At 35.3% G+C, this 17,339-nt stretch overlaps 1 protein-coding gene and 1 long non-coding RNA gene across 10 annotated transcripts; one reads left to right on the forward strand and one right to left on the reverse strand.

The window, feature by feature from the left end:
- Nucleotides 1-233: 233 nt before the first annotated feature.
- On the reverse strand, nt 234-13,782 carry LOC148780313 (uncharacterized). 3 transcript variants are annotated; one of them, XR_016041061.1, is made up of 3 exons: nt 13,326-13,693; nt 12,756-12,854; nt 234-494 (listed from the first exon to the last, which is right to left on the reverse strand). It is a non-coding gene; the product is annotated as an uncharacterized LOC148780313 (long non-coding RNA). The 3 variants fall into 3 exon arrangements; XR_016041062.1 differs by lacking the exon at nt 234-494 and adding an exon at nt 9,861-10,096 and having other exon boundaries at nt 13,326-13,782; XR_016041060.1 differs by lacking the exon at nt 234-494 and having other exon boundaries at nt 12,570-12,854; nt 13,326-13,770.
- Nucleotides 12,122-16,710, forward strand: LOC18445374 (protein indeterminate-domain 4, chloroplastic). 7 transcript variants are annotated; one of them, XM_020674410.2, is made up of 4 exons: nt 12,122-12,893; nt 13,127-13,194; nt 13,273-13,523; nt 15,096-16,710. In XM_020674410.2, the coding sequence occupies exons 1-4, from the start codon at nt 12,740-12,742 to the stop codon at nt 16,510-16,512; spliced, it is 1,890 nt and encodes a 629-aa protein (XP_020530069.1). In that variant the 5' UTR covers nt 12,122-12,739; the 3' UTR covers nt 16,513-16,710. The 7 variants fall into 7 exon arrangements, with proteins under 7 accessions (XP_020530069.1, XP_088703305.1, XP_088703303.1 ...); XM_088847179.1 differs by having other exon boundaries at nt 15,099-16,710; XM_088847177.1 differs by having other exon boundaries at nt 12,122-12,237; nt 12,337-12,893; nt 13,127-13,523.
- Nucleotides 16,711-17,339: the final 629 nt, after the last annotated feature.

The following is a 17,339-nucleotide window of genomic DNA, read 5'->3' on the forward strand; positions in this document are numbered from 1 at the left end:
ATGGCTTAAAATGATTGAGAAATAGTATACAATCCTTACGTGAAAATAGAGGCCGTTATATCTCTAATGGGCCCAATTGGTTTCTATGCTAAAGGTGATAAAAACTTGCGATATTTCTGAAGTACGCCTAAACTTTCAACAATTTAATAGTATATATTTTTTCAACTATTTATACTCAATGATGGTATGCATTTTAATGGGTATTCTGAAACCTAAAGGACAAGAAAAGCGCGTTAGAATGAAAACACATTGAGCGATGATGCCATGTATTCTCTTCTTCAAAATGTCTAGTTCTCCTTTGAGATGGATTGAATTACCTTGACTTGTCTAGCAAGCACAAAATTGAGCTCTTCTCCTATAAAACAAGAAATCACTCATTAATTCAAATATGAAGTCTTCTCTTTCTATCTGTTGTTATAGGGGGGCTCTCTATCTCTCTCTCTCCTCTGTCCCTTCATTGGTGTCTCCCCACATCTCGCTCCGGTTCATATCCCCTGTAAAGAAATAATAGAAAGGAATATACACTTCAGTAAGAGCACTACATAGATTTGGTCCCCCGATCAAAACTGTGATTATTAATATTCTTAGGACCTCAAATTTTGGGATGTGTCATATTTGAAGACGAAGATGTAGAAGAAGAAGAAGAAGAGCAGCAGCTAAATTACTAATAATAATAGTAATAATACATTCCAGAACTATATGAAAAGCCATGTCAGGGTCAAACATGAGTTTTCTAAAGGGCAACCGAAGTGTTCAAGTACCTGATTTTATTCCTTTTTCTTAAATAATCTTGAGACGATTCTAAAAGGTCTGAAAAATCCTCCAAGTACGTTGGTTTCCTGTAAATTTTGCTTCTACAAAACAATAGCATGCTTCAAGCATAATCCATGAGAATTGGTCTCCTTATTTCCAGAATTTTTTCATTTGCTCATGAGGAACCTCTTCCATCTATCAAAGAATCTCAACATTTGTCTTGGCATCCATTACAGCCAATGTTTATAAACTCTTGGGCCTTGGGCTCGGCCCTTGCCCGAGGAGCCAAGTAACCAGGCTGAGTCCTATACAGGTAAAAAATGGCCTAAAAAATAATAAAAAAAGATGTGATCCCAAATCATCATAAGAACCATATACAATCAAATTTCTTTATAATATTTAAATATTTTAAACAAAATTACTGGCATTTGGTTTTTATTCTTTAATAGGAGCGAGTTGTCCCCTTAAACTCACCTTGGCTGGACTTGGCTCAGTCTTGAACATTAATTAAAACTATTAGAATATCTAACTTGTAGATTCAGGATTTATCGAATTTGTGCGAACTATCAAAGAATTAAACATTGAGCCACACTATGAAGTTGTAGAAGAGAGTAATTGAGCAATGACTAAGGCATGAAACAAGTGTATCGAAAAACCACTTAGGTTTTATGCCAGAGAGTATGCCAGGGAGGTCAATAATTTAAGCGATTTTTCTATTTAGGCAACTGATTGAGAAGTTTAAGGTAATGGGAAAAGACCTCCACATGGTTTTTATCAATATCGAGATATGTAAAATACCTCGAGATTTAATTTGGCAGGTGAAAAAAAAAAAGAGTCTTCAGATACTATATCGATTTGATGAGTGATATGTACGAGGGAGCACTAACTAGTATGTAAACAACTAATGGATAGACGATTGAGTTTTTAGTGATAATAAGTCTATATAAAGAATCAGTGTTGAGCTCATGTCTCTTTGTCTTAGTTATGGACGACTTAACTAGGTACCTACAAGATGAGGTACCATGGTGTATGCTCTTCGTGAATGATGTAGTTTTGATTGATGAGACCCGAAGCAACGTTAACATAAAGTTAGAATTTTGGAGGGATGCTCTAGAGTCTAAAAGTTTTAAAATTAGTAGGACTAAGACAAACTATATGAAATGTAAGTTTAATAATAATAGGAGTAGAGACGATGAAGTAGTTAAGATTGATTACCAAGAAACACCGAAAAGAGTGCAATTTTGATATCTTGGGTCTCGACCTAGGAAAATGAAGAAATTGAAAAAGATGTCGCACGTAAGATTAGAGTTGGGTGGGCTAGGTGGAGATATGCAACCGGTGTTTTGTATGATTTCCGCATACCAATGAAGCTGAGGGAGAAGTTCTGTACAACAGCTATCAAATCAGCTTTGCTTTATGGGATAGAATGTTGGGAGATCAACAAATACATTACCCATATGATGAGTGGAGCTGAAATGATGATGTTGATATGGATGAGTAGCAAAATAAGAAGGGATACAATTCGAAAGGAATACATCTGGGAGAACTTAAGTATGGCTTCAATAGGTAATAAGACGAGAGAAAGTAAACTTAGGTATGCTGACCATATGTATCACCGATCCATATAATACCTTGTAGGATGTGTGAGCTGATTTAAGTGGAAGGCTAAAAAAGATAAGGGATAGGCCCAAAAAATATAATCAGAAGTAGTGAGCAAAGATATGTGGTCTTATTGCCTTATTAAAGTATAGCCTTTGATAGAACAGGACTAGAGCTCATATAGGTCACCCCAAATAGTTGGGAAAGGCTTTGATGATGATGACCTTATACCCTACCCTTCAAAACAAAACAAATAAGAAGAAAATATATGGATACACAATGACGCACGTGCCTAAAGTGGCAGACTTGTGGAAAGTGGCAGATTTGAAAACAATTTTGTTTGTGCGCAGTGCGCACGTCGAGTATGTAAGGTGCACCTTTAAATTTTGACGGAGGATGCAATTCATCAAGAAAACCTTACAATGGCTTGAAAATCCATATTCAACTTTAACTATGAAATTGAAAATCTAAAACCGGTGAAGATCAAGCATATCTATAGACATTTATAAAATCTTGTAAATCGACCGTATAGATAATATGTTACAAAATGTGTTTTTTGTAGGACTTGAAATTTTTTTTTTTCTTTATATTCATATTTCTCAAAGTTGAGATTATCAATCGGATGGTTTTTCAATTTTGGAATATTATTTTCTACTAGATTTTTGAAGTGCACTTTACTTCTATGGTATAAAATTGCAACCTTATATAAATTTTATTTATTTATTTATTTTATAAACTTTTTCTTTTTATTTTATTTTATTATTTATTTATTTGAGTTTCGCTAGGCTGAGGAGGTTGGGATCCTAAAAATATCCACATACAAGATTTGCCTCAAGAAGTGAATCGAGGACATGCACCCATGGTAGCATATAATCTTTTGGCTTCATTTCGAATCTTTAGCTAATAAATGGCCTCACTATTCCTAGTGTGTAGAAATCCCAGCCTCAATTCGAAAGTGTACTGAAATTTAGAGTAGAAAGTAAATTTTATATTATTAAATACAGCGGAATTGTTGGAAATTTCCAATAGTAAATTTAGTATTGATTAAATATAGGGAAATTAGGTGTATTTTGATCATTTTATTTATTTAAATATTATTTTTATATTTTATAGCTACATTACGGTGGGACGTATGGGCATCTAAAATTTGACCTCAATTCAATATATAGAAAAAAATAAAATTAAAATACTAGATGCACTCTTAAAAAAGGCATATAAAATATTTTTTTACTTTCTTCATTTTTTTTACTTTCTTCATTTACAGGATGTGTTGAGACTTGGGTTTATGCATTCTTTAATTTTAGCTGGCCATGTTTGATCCCATCATGGGCTAGGGTAAAGGGCCGTTTTCCGTAGGGTCGTAATTGATCCGGCCAGGTAAGGATCTGGATTGGTTAGTGGACCTGGTAGATCATGTCTAGGTCTATGTCTATCTTGAAGCATATTGTGTCGGATTAGGTCCTGATTAGCATCGCCTCAACCTAAAACATATAGAATATATTTTATATTTTTTTTTAGGGATTGTCTACAAATAGTTCATTTATCTTTTGTACATGGAAGTCACAATCATTTTAACTCATTGGATGTCAAATTTGATTGCTTGGGGTAAGTCATGAAGTCAGAGAATTTATTTTTTGAAACTGAGTCTATTCAATGACACTCTTACAACCACCTAAATGATTGTGATCTCCATGTACAAAATATACATGGTCTCTTTGTAGACAATCCCTTTAGTTCATGTACAATCTAGATCCGACTTAGTCCTGTCAGGGCCAATTGACTAATGGGCAACCATGTCCAAATCTAACTTGGACCTAATTGGGTCCCGTATGGGTCGGGGTGACCTGAATCTTTTCAGCCTACCTTTTTGTTGACAGTTGGGACTTGGCTAGCTAGAGTTCAACCCGTGCCCATTTGGTAGATTTCAACCTTGGATTCTTCAAAAGAACGTATAGTATGCTCCCTTGGGAGTACATTAACTCCCTCGGATAAAAGAGATAGTCTAGAGGATTTTTTTTTTCTTGTTAATTCTTAGGATCCCATTAAGCATAACTAGATTATTGTTTTCAACAAACAAAATTGAATTTTGAGTTTTTGAACACCTAGTTCTGACAAGAAAATTTCTTTTCACATATTCATCCCCTACGCTTAAGCAGTAACATCCCCAAAATTTGGGATATTAAGTAGTTACTAGATTGAGATTTTCCCGAGGGAGCAAATGGAAAGTATGCTCCTGCAGGAGCAGCAAATCTCTTGGTATCTTAAATACGAGGAAGCCATCACGCCATTCATGCATTATATTTTCTTTTGACAGGTATTAAGTGGTCGCTCAAGACTAGTTTTTGCACATTGATGGGCACTCAAAAAATTACTTATGGGTATCAAAAAAATCTTCGCATAAAGAACAATTCTCAAAATTTTTTTTGGAGTTTTTAAATCCCTAGATTTGATTAGATGGTTCAGACTAAACTATGAGACTCTGACCCCTGTTTTTGTTTTTTGTTTTTCTTTGTTTTCACTCCCCTTGGGGACATTTTGTGATGTATCTCTTTAACCATCTATGCAATGTTAACAGTATATATTTAAAAAAATTTAGATAGTTAAGATTATAAAGAGAATAATTGAGGTGAAAAATATTTGAGGGCGAATTGATTTGGAACATCTTTTGGGCTCCAAATTCATAAAATGGAGCTCAGGTACCTACACACGATCTGGAAATTCTCATATAAAAAAGTCTCCGTGTTTTTTCTATGCTGCGCCACGTCGTCGCAATGGACTACCAGACTCTATAAATTCGGGCTATTTATTTTTGAAATAAGGAGGACACAATCATTATTTACTGCTAGATTTGAAATAAGGTGATTGATGACGGGGCCGCACAGTTCAGAAATATTTTTTTAAGATGTTTATTAAATTTCACATCGAATAGTTAAAAATAATTTTGACTTTTTTATACTGAAAATAAATATTTTCATAATGTACAATCCCATAATTATATGGGTTGTTCCCATTTAACGGTAAGGAAAATAGAGGTAATACACAAATAGAAAGCACAAGCTAGACTTTTATGGAGTCATATTTTCAAAGGGACGAGAGACTATCTTGGACTTTGACACAAGCATTCCCCAATATGCAACTAAGATGTTATATCAAGTAAGTGGGTCCATGTTGTTCGGTTGAGAGTGACTCTGTAAATCTTTGGTAATTGTTTTTCTCCGGCAATAAAGTTATTACTATTTGTCAAAAAAAAAAAAAAAAAAATATATATATATATATATATATGTTTAATCAAGTTTTTATGATTTTGAGAAAGGCGAACTTGGGCTGTAGCTTGTGATAGAACCCCTCTAAGAATCGCTTTGCCTTGTGACTGCCGGCACTGGACATGGGCCTAAGGGTTGTTTACATCACCTAAGAGACAAAAATTATTCGTGACAAAAAATAGGGTGAGGGTTGTATAAGGCGCCCTCCTTATGTTCTTATATTGTCAAACTTTTAAATTATCGGAAATCTTACGATGGCTTAAAGTTATTCTCCCCTCGTTATGAAATTTAAAATCCCAATAATAGTATAGATCAAACATATTTATAAATATTTGAAAATCTTAAAAATAGATGATCCAGATAATTTGTTACAAAACGTACCATTTCTGTTTTATGAGGCAAAGCTAATGTTCGATAGATTTGTTAGTTTGAAATATTTTAAAGGGACTGTATACAATGAGCCCATTTACCTTTGATACAAGGTAGTCACAATTCCTTACAACCATTTGATGTGAAATTTGATAGCTTGGATGTGACAAAAAGTTCGAGAAACTTTCTTTTAAAGTTTGAGCTTGGCCAATGGAATAATTGCATCCACTCAATTTCGCATCCCATGGTCAAGATTAATGTGAACGCGTTGTTTCAAAGGTAAATTGTCTCATTCTATACTTTCCCTATTTTAAATCTATTCGATTCATCTTGTGGATAATTTAACATAAAAATGGCTAGTTCTTGAAATCTTAGGTTTAAGGAAAACTATAGAATGCAATTTCCTTAGTGCAAGGACAAGGACGTTACAATTATCCTTGACTATTGGATGTGAAATGCAAGGGTCGTACCACTGAACATGCTGAGGAACGTAGAAAAATTTCAAACTTAGCCACAAACTCCAAACTATCAGGATTCACAACTTACGGCTAAGGATGATTGTGATTTATATCATAGGTAAATAGTTTTATAATATAATTCTTAGATTTCATCGTTCATCAAATGGATAGTTGAGAGCGTAGTTATCATGAACAGACCAAACTAGCAGTCCGACCTGTCTGACTATTGACTGGTGCCTTGGCCAATCTAGTCCAAGGTAAAAACTGGTCAAAACTAGTTTTTGACCGATCTTGGATGGTCTGACTTGCTGGTTTCAACGGGTTTAATATATCAAACAAAGTTGGACAATTCTTTTCTAATATATTACATATTGTAAACTGTTATTCTTTTTTTTCTCAAAATCTAGTCAAGCCAATTCAATCGGGAGTTGGGTTTTGACTTAACCAAATTACTTATTGGTTCGATGACCGATCCCATCCTGATAACATTGATTGAGAGTTAACTTAGGAGATATAGTTACCGTTCAAAAAGATTATACGAGAGGTTTTTTTTTTTAGTTTCATTTCTTTTTTAAATCCATTGCTAGAGGTGAATAAAAATGATCTGAGATTCATCGGGTCAAATTGATCCCGAGTTGAACATGAAACATAGACTTTAATCGCAATAAGAGGAAATCTTTTCCCTTTTGACTAAGCAAAAAACTTGGTTAAAAATAGTGTATTATTTCGAATAATTAGTATCTCATGTTATTAGGATCAGACAGGCCATTGAACTAGTGAAGGGTTTAATCTAAATAAAATTAGCTTAAATGATGGTTGAACCAGTTGGATCAAAATTGTTAAAAATAAAGATAAAATAAGATTAATAGTTCAAAAATATAAAATATGTTACAAAAAAATCTCCAGCTAGAGTCGTTCTTTTTTTGGTTTTTTTTTTGGCCAAAAGCAAATCTTTTGACTGCTTTTTTTATCACCCAATTTTTTTTTTGGAACGGACTGCCCATGCTAACCATTCTGGTCCTGATAACTATGTTTCTAACTATACATACACTATGTGGACCTCATAAAAAATTTGATATATGTTTGGGAGTGGGTTGTTATGGGAAAATGTAAAAGAGGAAAATGGAAAGAAAGGAAAAACGAAATTCAAGAAAGGAAAATAATGTAAAAGAGGTAAAACATACAAGAAATGATGTTTTTAATCTTTTATAGCTGCTGCTACTCTGACAATTATTATTTTTTTTGCCATCTTTTATTTTTTACAGTGAGCTGTTACACAATCATCATTAATTTAAAAGGAAACCTTTATATGTGGCGCCACCCCATATGTGGCTATCATTCGTAATCCAACTGATTTAAACAAATGATTGGGATAGCTTCAATCAGAATATCATGCCTACCACACTTTTATTTTTTATTTTCTATAAATCATCTTGTCATGAAATTTGGGATATGTAGACGTGCATCTAAAAGAATAGGGAACATTACTATTGATAAACTAAGATAACTAAAATATGCCTGAAAGTTACATGGCTATTTTGATCATTTATTTTTCTCAAACATATTCCTTTCTTGTTTGTATTAGATGTTCCCCAATTATAAGTGATCATATTTGATAGTCTATGTCCAAATGATTTAAAAAATAAAAAATAAAAATAAAATGGTCTGAGTCATATAGTGAGGATTGGATGGTTAGAGGCTAAATTGTGATATTGTGACTAAAGCTATCCTAGCCATCGACTCATTTCGAATGATAAGAAATAATATTCATATAAATCTTATATGTGGGTAACTCGACATTACATATTCTCCAATTTAAATATGGAAAATATCATGGGGTCATAACTCCTAGCAAAATTATTAAAGGTTTTAAAACACTCAAAATAACATTAGAGGGTTTATTTCTTAAATTTTATTTCACTAAAGTAACCCCTCAAAAAATATCCTCAAAAATTTCTAAATTGCTCTCATTCAAAGTTAGGAAATCTGAACAAGCAAGGATATTTTAGCATTTTGATTTACTTAAAGAGTACCACAAAATGATTTGAGAACCTTATTTGTACGTAGTGGGTGAAATTACTGAAATGCCACTATATGTTAGGGTTCCAACCCTGAACAAGAATAGTTTACATATTATTGAAACTATTTTTTATGGAGGTACTTAAGTGAAATAAAAATAAACCATCTAATATTAATTGGGACTTTTGAGAAATTTTATAAAAGTAACCTCCAACTACTATAAGTGCATGCCATAACAATGAATTCTTCTTTTCACAATGGCTGACATTATGAATTATGATTATGAAATAATGCTTTAATGCATTTGTTGGCTATCTACTATTTTTTATATGCAACCAAAACCGAGTCAAAATAAATTGATCGAAAGGGATTCAAACTTTTACCTCAATAAGAAGCCGCATCTTGAAATTTTGAGATTATGGCTCTGAGGCAGCCTACCCGGAAAAAACTACACACACCCACATGTAATCAAATTTCCTTGTATAATTATCATAATTTTTTATTTTAATTTGATATATATACTTGATCTGCCACCTTTCTCTTTGTGTCTGAAAACCTTCTGAAAAAATCTTCAAGGCTTTATGCTAAGATTCTGAATGTGAAATACAACCTACAATCCAGTTATAAAGGAAGGAAAAACCTTTGAACCAAATAAGTTTATATAACTTGCCAAATATAAATCAAGCAAAACAAAAACAAAAAAAAGAAACTGAAACAGTACAATGTAAAAGTCTTACTGAGCCAAGCCAAATCCAAAGTCAAGTTATAGGGTGTACTACGGAAAGCTGCATCACTGTGGGATTAATAGTTCGTTAAGATCTATCAGATGATGCATTGCCTTGCACAAACTATTCTTGCAAATGATATTCAGAGGGGTTTCGGAAATGGGGGCAGGCTCAAACGATTCTTCCTCAATTTTCTCTGTTTAAGATTGATGACATTGAGATATTAGGTGGCAACTCTCATGACTGCATACATTGTTTTGGTTACCTCTTCACTAAATGGATTTGAGGGTGAGCCGTGTACATGTATCATCGGAAAAAGCGCTGCATGGTCTTATCCGTTTGTCGACCGTTTTGCCAGCTGGATTATGCTTTTCTATCTATGGTTTTTTTCTTTTTAGGGAACTCTCTCTAGAAGATCCATCGAGATGCTTTTGAAAGGAAATTCAAAAAATCAACAAATTGTTTATGGGCAATTCAGATAATCCATTAGTCACATGAGGTTATTTTCAAAACAAGGTTACTCATGCAATATCTCCAAGTGTTATTGCGCTAATTGCAAGGTCTAAAAAAGTTGCAAAATTTAGATGAAGGTTACTTGGATTTCTGATGAAAAAAATAATGCTCTCTTGCACTATATATGGGTGCTATAGAGTAAAGAAAGATCAAATATCAGCTTTTTCTCCAATGAACTTTTTGCTCCATCTGTCAGTAATTTTGCTTAGAATATGTCCGCATATGAATTATGAACTGCTTAGGAATGTCACAATTTCAAATTGTTGAAGAGTTTCACCGTGCCTCCTATTTTCGACAAAGAAATTGACAGCCTCCTTTTGCAAAAGTGCCATTCAATAACACCTATAGAATATTGTTGGTTGTTTACTTGAAATATGAGAAGAGCCTTGTCTTTATTCTGAAATGGACATCAAGAAAGCCATAATTTCTAATCATTGAATATTTCAAACAAGGGTCTGCATTGCAAACTTCCCCATAGTGAATCTAGTTTCTCAAGGATGACCTTTTAATATCTTAAATGGCTACCTGGATTTAAGAAACTAATAGCACTATTTCGTTGGAACAAAAACGACACACACACAGATATATTTCAATGTCTAAAATGGATGCGAATGTTTGAAACATTATTTTTATCATCATCAGAGCTTTTTTCCAACCCTTTGGGAACAACTACAAGAATTCTGATATGTTATTATGCTATATGAACACTATTCTTTTTAGACATGATATATTTGCACACCATTTAAAAAGAGGGACGCAAGAATTTAGGTAGTATTAAACACTTTTATAATAAAATATCAAGAAAAAATAATAAACAGAAGTATTTAGGTTTCTAAAGTGTCAATCAAAGTGCAACCTTGATGTGTCAACACTCGATAATCATGTGATAACTAAATACATCAATTTTTTAAAAGACGTGCATTTTGTTGAGATGGGTACCATAAAAAATTACATGGCTCAAAATACTTTAAGGAAGATGTTCAAGAAATAGTGCCTACAAGCTTTGCCTAGTAAGAATCCATGACCGTTGGATGGTACGAAACCTTTAAAACATGGGCTTATTTTGGTAATTGTCTTTTGGACATGCACCTACCACTTTGAGATTGCGTAATGCTTCACCAGCAATGGACCTTAGGAAACTTTTCTACGTAGAAATTTCTCTAACACACACTTACTCTTTGTTGGGTAGAGAGAGATTGTGCAATGCGAATACATAGTTTTTAATATTTCTGATATGAAAAATTGTTTCATGTGGTTTTTAATATTTCGGATATGGAAAATTGTTTTATGTGGGCTGAACCGCATTTCTATAATATACGGTCCAGAGGCATAAAGCATGGGCGCAAAATAGGTGGTCTATCTGGGACAAGTATAACTAAGGAGTCCAAATATTTTTAGTTTTAAAGTTATTATTGTTTTTCCATATTCATAATCTCTATCTTAAAAATTATATATTTTCTAAAAATTAAAATCAAATTATATTTAAAAAATGTATTTATTGCCGAGCACGAATTTCTAGATATGCGGGGCTGGCTGCATAGAAACCGTGTCCTGATGATATTTCCAACCGTGTTTGTGTCAATTATTTTTAACGCCTCTTTTGCATGAATTCCCTCTAACTTTTACTGTAACTGAATCCTATGTCCTAAAAGATAATCTCCGATGAAAACGAAACTCTCTCTCTCTTATTTGCACAAGTCACCTCTGCACAATTACTGTGCAGTAATCCCGAAGTGCTCAGTAATAACCACCCATCAAACCATAAACTCCTCTCTCTCTCATTTTTAGGAGTCACCTCTGCAATTACTGTGCAGTAATCCCAGATTGCTCAATGATAACTATGCATCAAACCATAAGTACCTCGTCTCTCTATCTATCTCAAAGTAACTCTCTCTCTCCTCTCAAAGTAACTCTCTCTCTCTCTCTATTTCTGGTCGAGTTACTTATTAATCTTTACCGAGAAGGAGAATCGGAGAGGATAAGCACTCCCATGGATTCACCCCCTCCCATTCCAAGCCATTTGCCAATGGCTTGGGCAGGTGTTCTCAGTGCCTTGCACTTGACCCACCCCACTTTTAAATGTGGACTGAGAAGAGAAAAGAGTATCAAAAAGGTGAGGTTCAATTGTTAAATATAGCATTTGGACTAACATTATTTCCAGTATATGACGAAACCTGCTTTGTCTTGATGTGGGTAAGAAAGATACGATTTGTAGAGAGAGTTGGAGAGCCAGGGAGAGAAAGCGATGTATAGAGATTCAGAGTGAAGGTAAGCCTTGGGTAGAGAGAGAGTAAGAGCGATAAGGTAAGTCTTAAGGGTCGGTGGCCCTCACCCATAGCCACATAAAGACACTACAGCCTGTGTGAGATGAGCATGAGCAATTAGAACACACACACACACATATATATATATATATATATATATATATATATATATATAGTTTTCTATGTTATAGTGGTGGAAAAGGGGGAGCAAATTCAGGGAAAAACTTTACACAGTGCCAGGAGGCATAGTGTGAGAGAGAAGAGAGAGAAACAGGTGAATCATAGAGAGAGAAATTAGGAGAGAGGAGCAAAATTGCAATTTGGGTTTTGGTTTCTCTTTAATTGGATTTCAATTCATTTCAAAATTTGGCAGGAAATTGCACACTTGTAAGAATCATGGGGTCATGGGTCAGCAAATCTCTAGGGTTTTTAAGGGTTTCTCTCTCTTGGGTGCCCAGGTACCTCCCCCCTTTCCTCTTTCATTAACGGTGCTGACAGTCTCATTAACTCAAAACCCTAATTATGTATCTCTATGGTTGAGTCATTATGGTGTTTATGTTATTTTTAGGGCAAAGAGATAGAGCTTAGGCTCTTAAGAATAGGATGTTACAGAGATTCTCTTGGTGAATTTCCATTATAAATTCAGTTCATTGGAGCTCCTTAGGGCAGAAGAGCGCCATTGTTTTCCTTAAAATTTCTTCATTTTGAGGGAGTAAAAACTAGTCTCAAAAAACCAGAGTGAAGAGAGAGAGAGAGTAGTTTTAAGGTCTTAAGCAATGGCGGCTGGCTCACCTCTTTTGGGTTGCTTTGAAGAAGACCAAAGCTCCTTGGCCTCAAAAAATCATCTCAATACTTCATCTGCAAACTCATCATCTTCAGCTGGAAACAACCCTGCACAAAAGAGGAAGAGAAATCGTCCTGGAACTCCATGCAAGTTGCTTTATCAAAGCCCCCATTTATATAAGCATCCCTTTCTCTCTCTACCCGTGTTGTTAATTTTCTCTCTCATTCTTATGAATTCTGTCTCTCTTGCCATGCTTGTCTGAATTTTCTCTCTCATGCAGTAACAAGCTAAAATGGTAGCCTCTCTCAAAAATATGATGTTGGTTTTTTCCTGTTTCTCCTCTCTCTCTCTCTCTCTCTAACGTCAATTACTTTTACAGATCCTAATGCTGAAGTAATTCGACTGTCACCTGAAGAGCTGTTGGCAACAAACAGGTTTGTATGTGAGGTATGTGAAAAAGGTTTTCAAAGAGAACAAAATTTGCAGCTTCATAGAAGAGGCCATAACCTTCCATGGAAATTGAAGGCGAAATCAACAAAGGAAGCAAGGAAGAAGGTTTACCCATGTCCTGAGCCCACCTGTGTTCACCATGACGATTCCAGGGCCCTCGGTGACCTCACAGGGATCAAGAAACACTATTGCAGAAAGCATGGGGAGAAGAAGTTCAAGTGTGAAAAGTGCTCCAAAAAATATGCAGTTCTCTCTGACTGGAAAGCCCATACAAAGACCTGTGGTACAAGGGAGTACAAATGTGATTGTGGAACCATCTTCTCAAGGTAAAGAACACCAGAGCTTTGATTTCTCTCTCTCTCTATAATAAAGAGCATCAGAGACTTTGATTGCTCTCTCTCTCTCTCTCTAGGTAAAGAGCATCAGAGACTTTGATTGTTCTCTCCCTCTCTAGGTAAAGAGCATCAGAGACTTTGATTGTTCTCTCTCTCTCTCTAGGTAAAGAACATCAGAGACTTTGATTGTTCTCTCTCTCTATACTTTGTTGGTCTCTCTCCATACTTTGTTGGTCTCTCTCCCCCCCCTAGAATGGTCTTTTTGGCTCTGTGTCTACTAGATTAGTGTTTTTTGGCTCTTTCTCTCACTCTCTCATGATAAAACCAAAAGGTCAAGGATTTAGTTATAATAAGATAAAAAGAAGATGGATTTTGCTTCTTTCAAAAGTTTGGAACCCCCTTAAGTTGCAGAAGGAATTTGTCCATGCAAATGTTTTTTGTTGGCATTCAATCCAAAATAATAACAACAAACAAAGTGTCTTTTTTCTTGTAGGGTTTTTTTCATGTGATGGAAGATACTTGCCTCCCCAAACATAATAACAGATATTTTGTGATTGAAAAGAGATTTGGGTTTTTCTTGGCAGGAGGAAACATGGATTTCCAAACACAAAAAGCCAAATAAAAAAGACATTTAAGGAAAAAGTTGATCAGTTATCTTAAACAAAACATAAAATATAATTTAGACAATTGCTTTGGTGTCTTTTATTGACCAGAAAACAAAATAAATAGAAATAAATTGGGGATTCAAGTACTTGTATTTTTTGTTTGCTTAGCAAGGAGAAGGAATTACAAAAAAAAAAAAATTCCTTTTTTCTTTTTTCAAGCTCTGTGGATCTTGAACATGGAGGTTAGGAGGCCTTTTTAAATGCACGTGTAAGTGAATATGGTGAAAGAGTTCTCACATGCAGGTGCTCTGAAACTGTTCTCTCTCTCTCTCTCTCTTTCTCTCTCTCTCTAGATAGTCACGCATGTTACATTATGCATACACAGATTTACAGTGCCTCGAAACCACCGCTTTTCTCTTATTCACGTGTTGCCATGTAACCAGAACCATTGGTTTGTTCCGTTGTCGATGGCTGGACATGACCATGCCCAGTACTTGCAGTCGCCCCACCTTGTCATGCATTCTGTTCTGTGCGTCCACTGTTTCAGAGTCTCATGCATATTTTTCCACTATGCATTGGGATGTGTATTAATGGACAAAAGATTCCATTGGGATTTCAAGTTCTCATAAGGAAATGCCACTAGTTCCGGTGGGGAATGTGTGTTTTGTGTTGACCACTGGATTGAGGTTGTTTAATGAGCTTATCCATTCTTTCAATTGATTTTTTATTGTGATTTTAACATATAAGATTCCATTGGGATTGCAAAAGGATTTGTGCCTCACCTGCCGAGCTTAATAAAACCATACTAGGCCTTAACAGTATTCATGTTTCCCTTTCTTTTTTTGGTGTTGGGTTTATTCATGTCTTATTTTCCTTAGGTTTGAGGCCCCTATCTCTCTCTCTCTCTCTCTCTCTTATATTTAGAATGGTACTAATGATATTTTTCCTTTTGTTTTAGCAGGCGTGACTGCTTCCTATCACACAGGGCATTTTGTGATGCATTGGCTCAAGAGACTTCCAAGGTCCCCATAGCATTAAACACCACCGGAAGCAACCTATATAACAGCCTTGGCTTAGGCTTATCCAATGTTGGCTCTTCAATTTCTTCTCTCTTGGATCAAAACCCTAATGGAGGAAACAACCCTCAAATCCAAGGTCTTGGAAGAAATGGAGCCCCACAATCATTTGAAAGCTTGATTTCACCTTCAAATCAAGCATTCTTCCCCTCTTCAACTATCCAAACTTCTTTCAATGAAAACTCCCAAAACAATGGGCTCCTCCAAAATAGGTCTCCTTCCAATTCTTCAAATGGGTTTCTTCAATTCCCCCAAAACAATACTTCTCCATCCTCCATTAATATGTTTGTTCCCTCCATCTTCTCCAATGGCCCTAGTAATGGTTATTATACTAGTGATAGCTTCAACTACACTACACAAAGTGATGTGAGCTCAATGTTCTCATCTAATTTCATGAGTGATCCTCTAGGTTCTAGTGTTTCTTCACTTCTTAGTCAAAGGATTCTTGGAGAGAGTTTGTTCCCTCACATGTCTGCAACTTCTCTACTCCAAAAGGCGGAAGAAATGGGGGGAACAAGTAGTCGAATTGGTGTCAGTTTTCCCCCAAAGAATGCTAATTTTATCAGTGGAAGCAGTGGGATTCAGACTGTTGCTAATTTAAGCAGTGGGAGCGAGACGATGATTCAAAAGTTCACTGATTTTAGCAGTGGAAGCGAGGCAATTCAAAAGGTCACTAATTATAGCAGTGGAAAAGATGGATTTCAAAAAGTCGCTAATTTCAGCCCTGGAAGCGAGGGGATTCAAAGTGCCGCTAATTTCAGCAGTGCAGCCGAGGGGTTTCAGAAGGTCCTTAATTTTGGTGGTGGGAACGAGGGGATTCAAAAGGTCCCCAATTTCAATGGTGGAGGTCAGGGGCTTCAAAAGGTCTCTAATCTTAGCGGTGGAAGCGAGGGGCTCGGGGAACAACTAGAGAACAACCAGTCCCACCTCCTTGAGCTCATTGAATCTTTCACTAATGGTTCTTCTTCTATATTTGGTGGCATTTCGGGGGGACTGATGACGCCTCCCGCTAACTTTGGCGGGGGTTATGCCATGGGCAATGATGAACAAGACAGTGGTATTGGGGCTTACAGTGAGCCCAATTTCTCCACCTTAGAGCAAACAGTCCAAGCTGATTTGCACCTCACTTTGGCTGGAGACATATTAACAAGAGATTTTCTGGGAATTGGAGGGGTGGCCACAAGCTTTCAGAGTGCAATTTCAGATGGCCTTAACATGGCCTCCTTGGAAGCTGAAGTGAAGCCAGGCATGTTTAGGGGAGAGAAGTTGGGAGTGAGAGAAAATTGGAACCATGTTTAGGGATCTATTAAGAGTCAAGGAATTGTTTGGTTTGGGTCAGTGTCAAGGTTTCATTTGTTTTTGGTTCAGTCCATTAGCATAAACAGCATAAGTGTGATATCTCTTTACTGGTTAGTGTTATAAGCCTGGTGTTTTTTTCTATGTGTTTGTTTGGAGGAGTTGAATAAGATCTTGTTTTCTTCTTTGTTGGTAAATAAAGCTTTTTGTTATATATATATATATATATATATATATATATATATATATATATATATATATATATATATTTATGAGGTTTCTATAAGGCCTAGGCTTTAGGCTTTATGTTAACAAAATAAACCATCACCTTAAATCCTCGTCCAGGAAGCATTTTCAACAATGGAAATCTCCATGATGGCTCCAAAATCGATTTCCAATGCTGAAAATAAAATTTGAAAGTAAAAAAATGGTACAAATCTTGATGATCTATTAACACTTATTTTTATTGCAACATGGACGATCTAGATGATTTGTTACAATATACACTATTTTTAGAGCTTGAAGTCTTATTTATTTTTTTACAACCATAGTGGTTAAGCCAAAATGATTGATGGAAAAGGTTTATTGAATTGCAATTTTAGATGAGTTATGAGATGGAGATGCAGCCCAATCAAACCATTTTCCTTTTTTTTGTTTTGGGTGGAATCTCTCTCTATCGACGTTTGTTTTTAGTGTGAAATCATTCACTCAATCTCTTTATCAAGCCTTGCTATCTTCAATTTGTACGCTCATAACTCTCTCTTTCTCTCTTTTTTTTTTTTCTCTTTGTACTTTCTTTTTTAATATTTTAGAAGGGAAAGACAATGATA

This window comes from Amborella trichopoda, chromosome 9, assembly GCF_054954075.1.
Source record: "Amborella trichopoda isolate Santa Cruz 75 chromosome 9, AtrichopodaSantaCruz75HAP2 v2.0, whole genome shotgun sequence".
NCBI lineage: Eukaryota > Viridiplantae > Streptophyta > Magnoliopsida > Amborellales > Amborellaceae > Amborella > Amborella trichopoda.

Coding starts and splice junctions, on each gene's coding strand:
- LOC18445374 (XM_088847177.1), top strand. CDS start 12,740: ATGGCGGCTGGCTCACCTCTTTTGGGTTGCTTTGAAGAAGACCAAAGC. Junction 12,894..13,126: donor AAATCGTCCTGGAACTCCAT/GCAAGTTGCTTT, acceptor TTACTTTTACAG/ATCCTAATGCTGAAGTAATT. Junction 13,524..15,095: donor TGTGGAACCATCTTCTCAAG/GTAAAGAACACC, acceptor CTTTTGTTTTAG/CAGGCGTGACTGCTTCCTAT.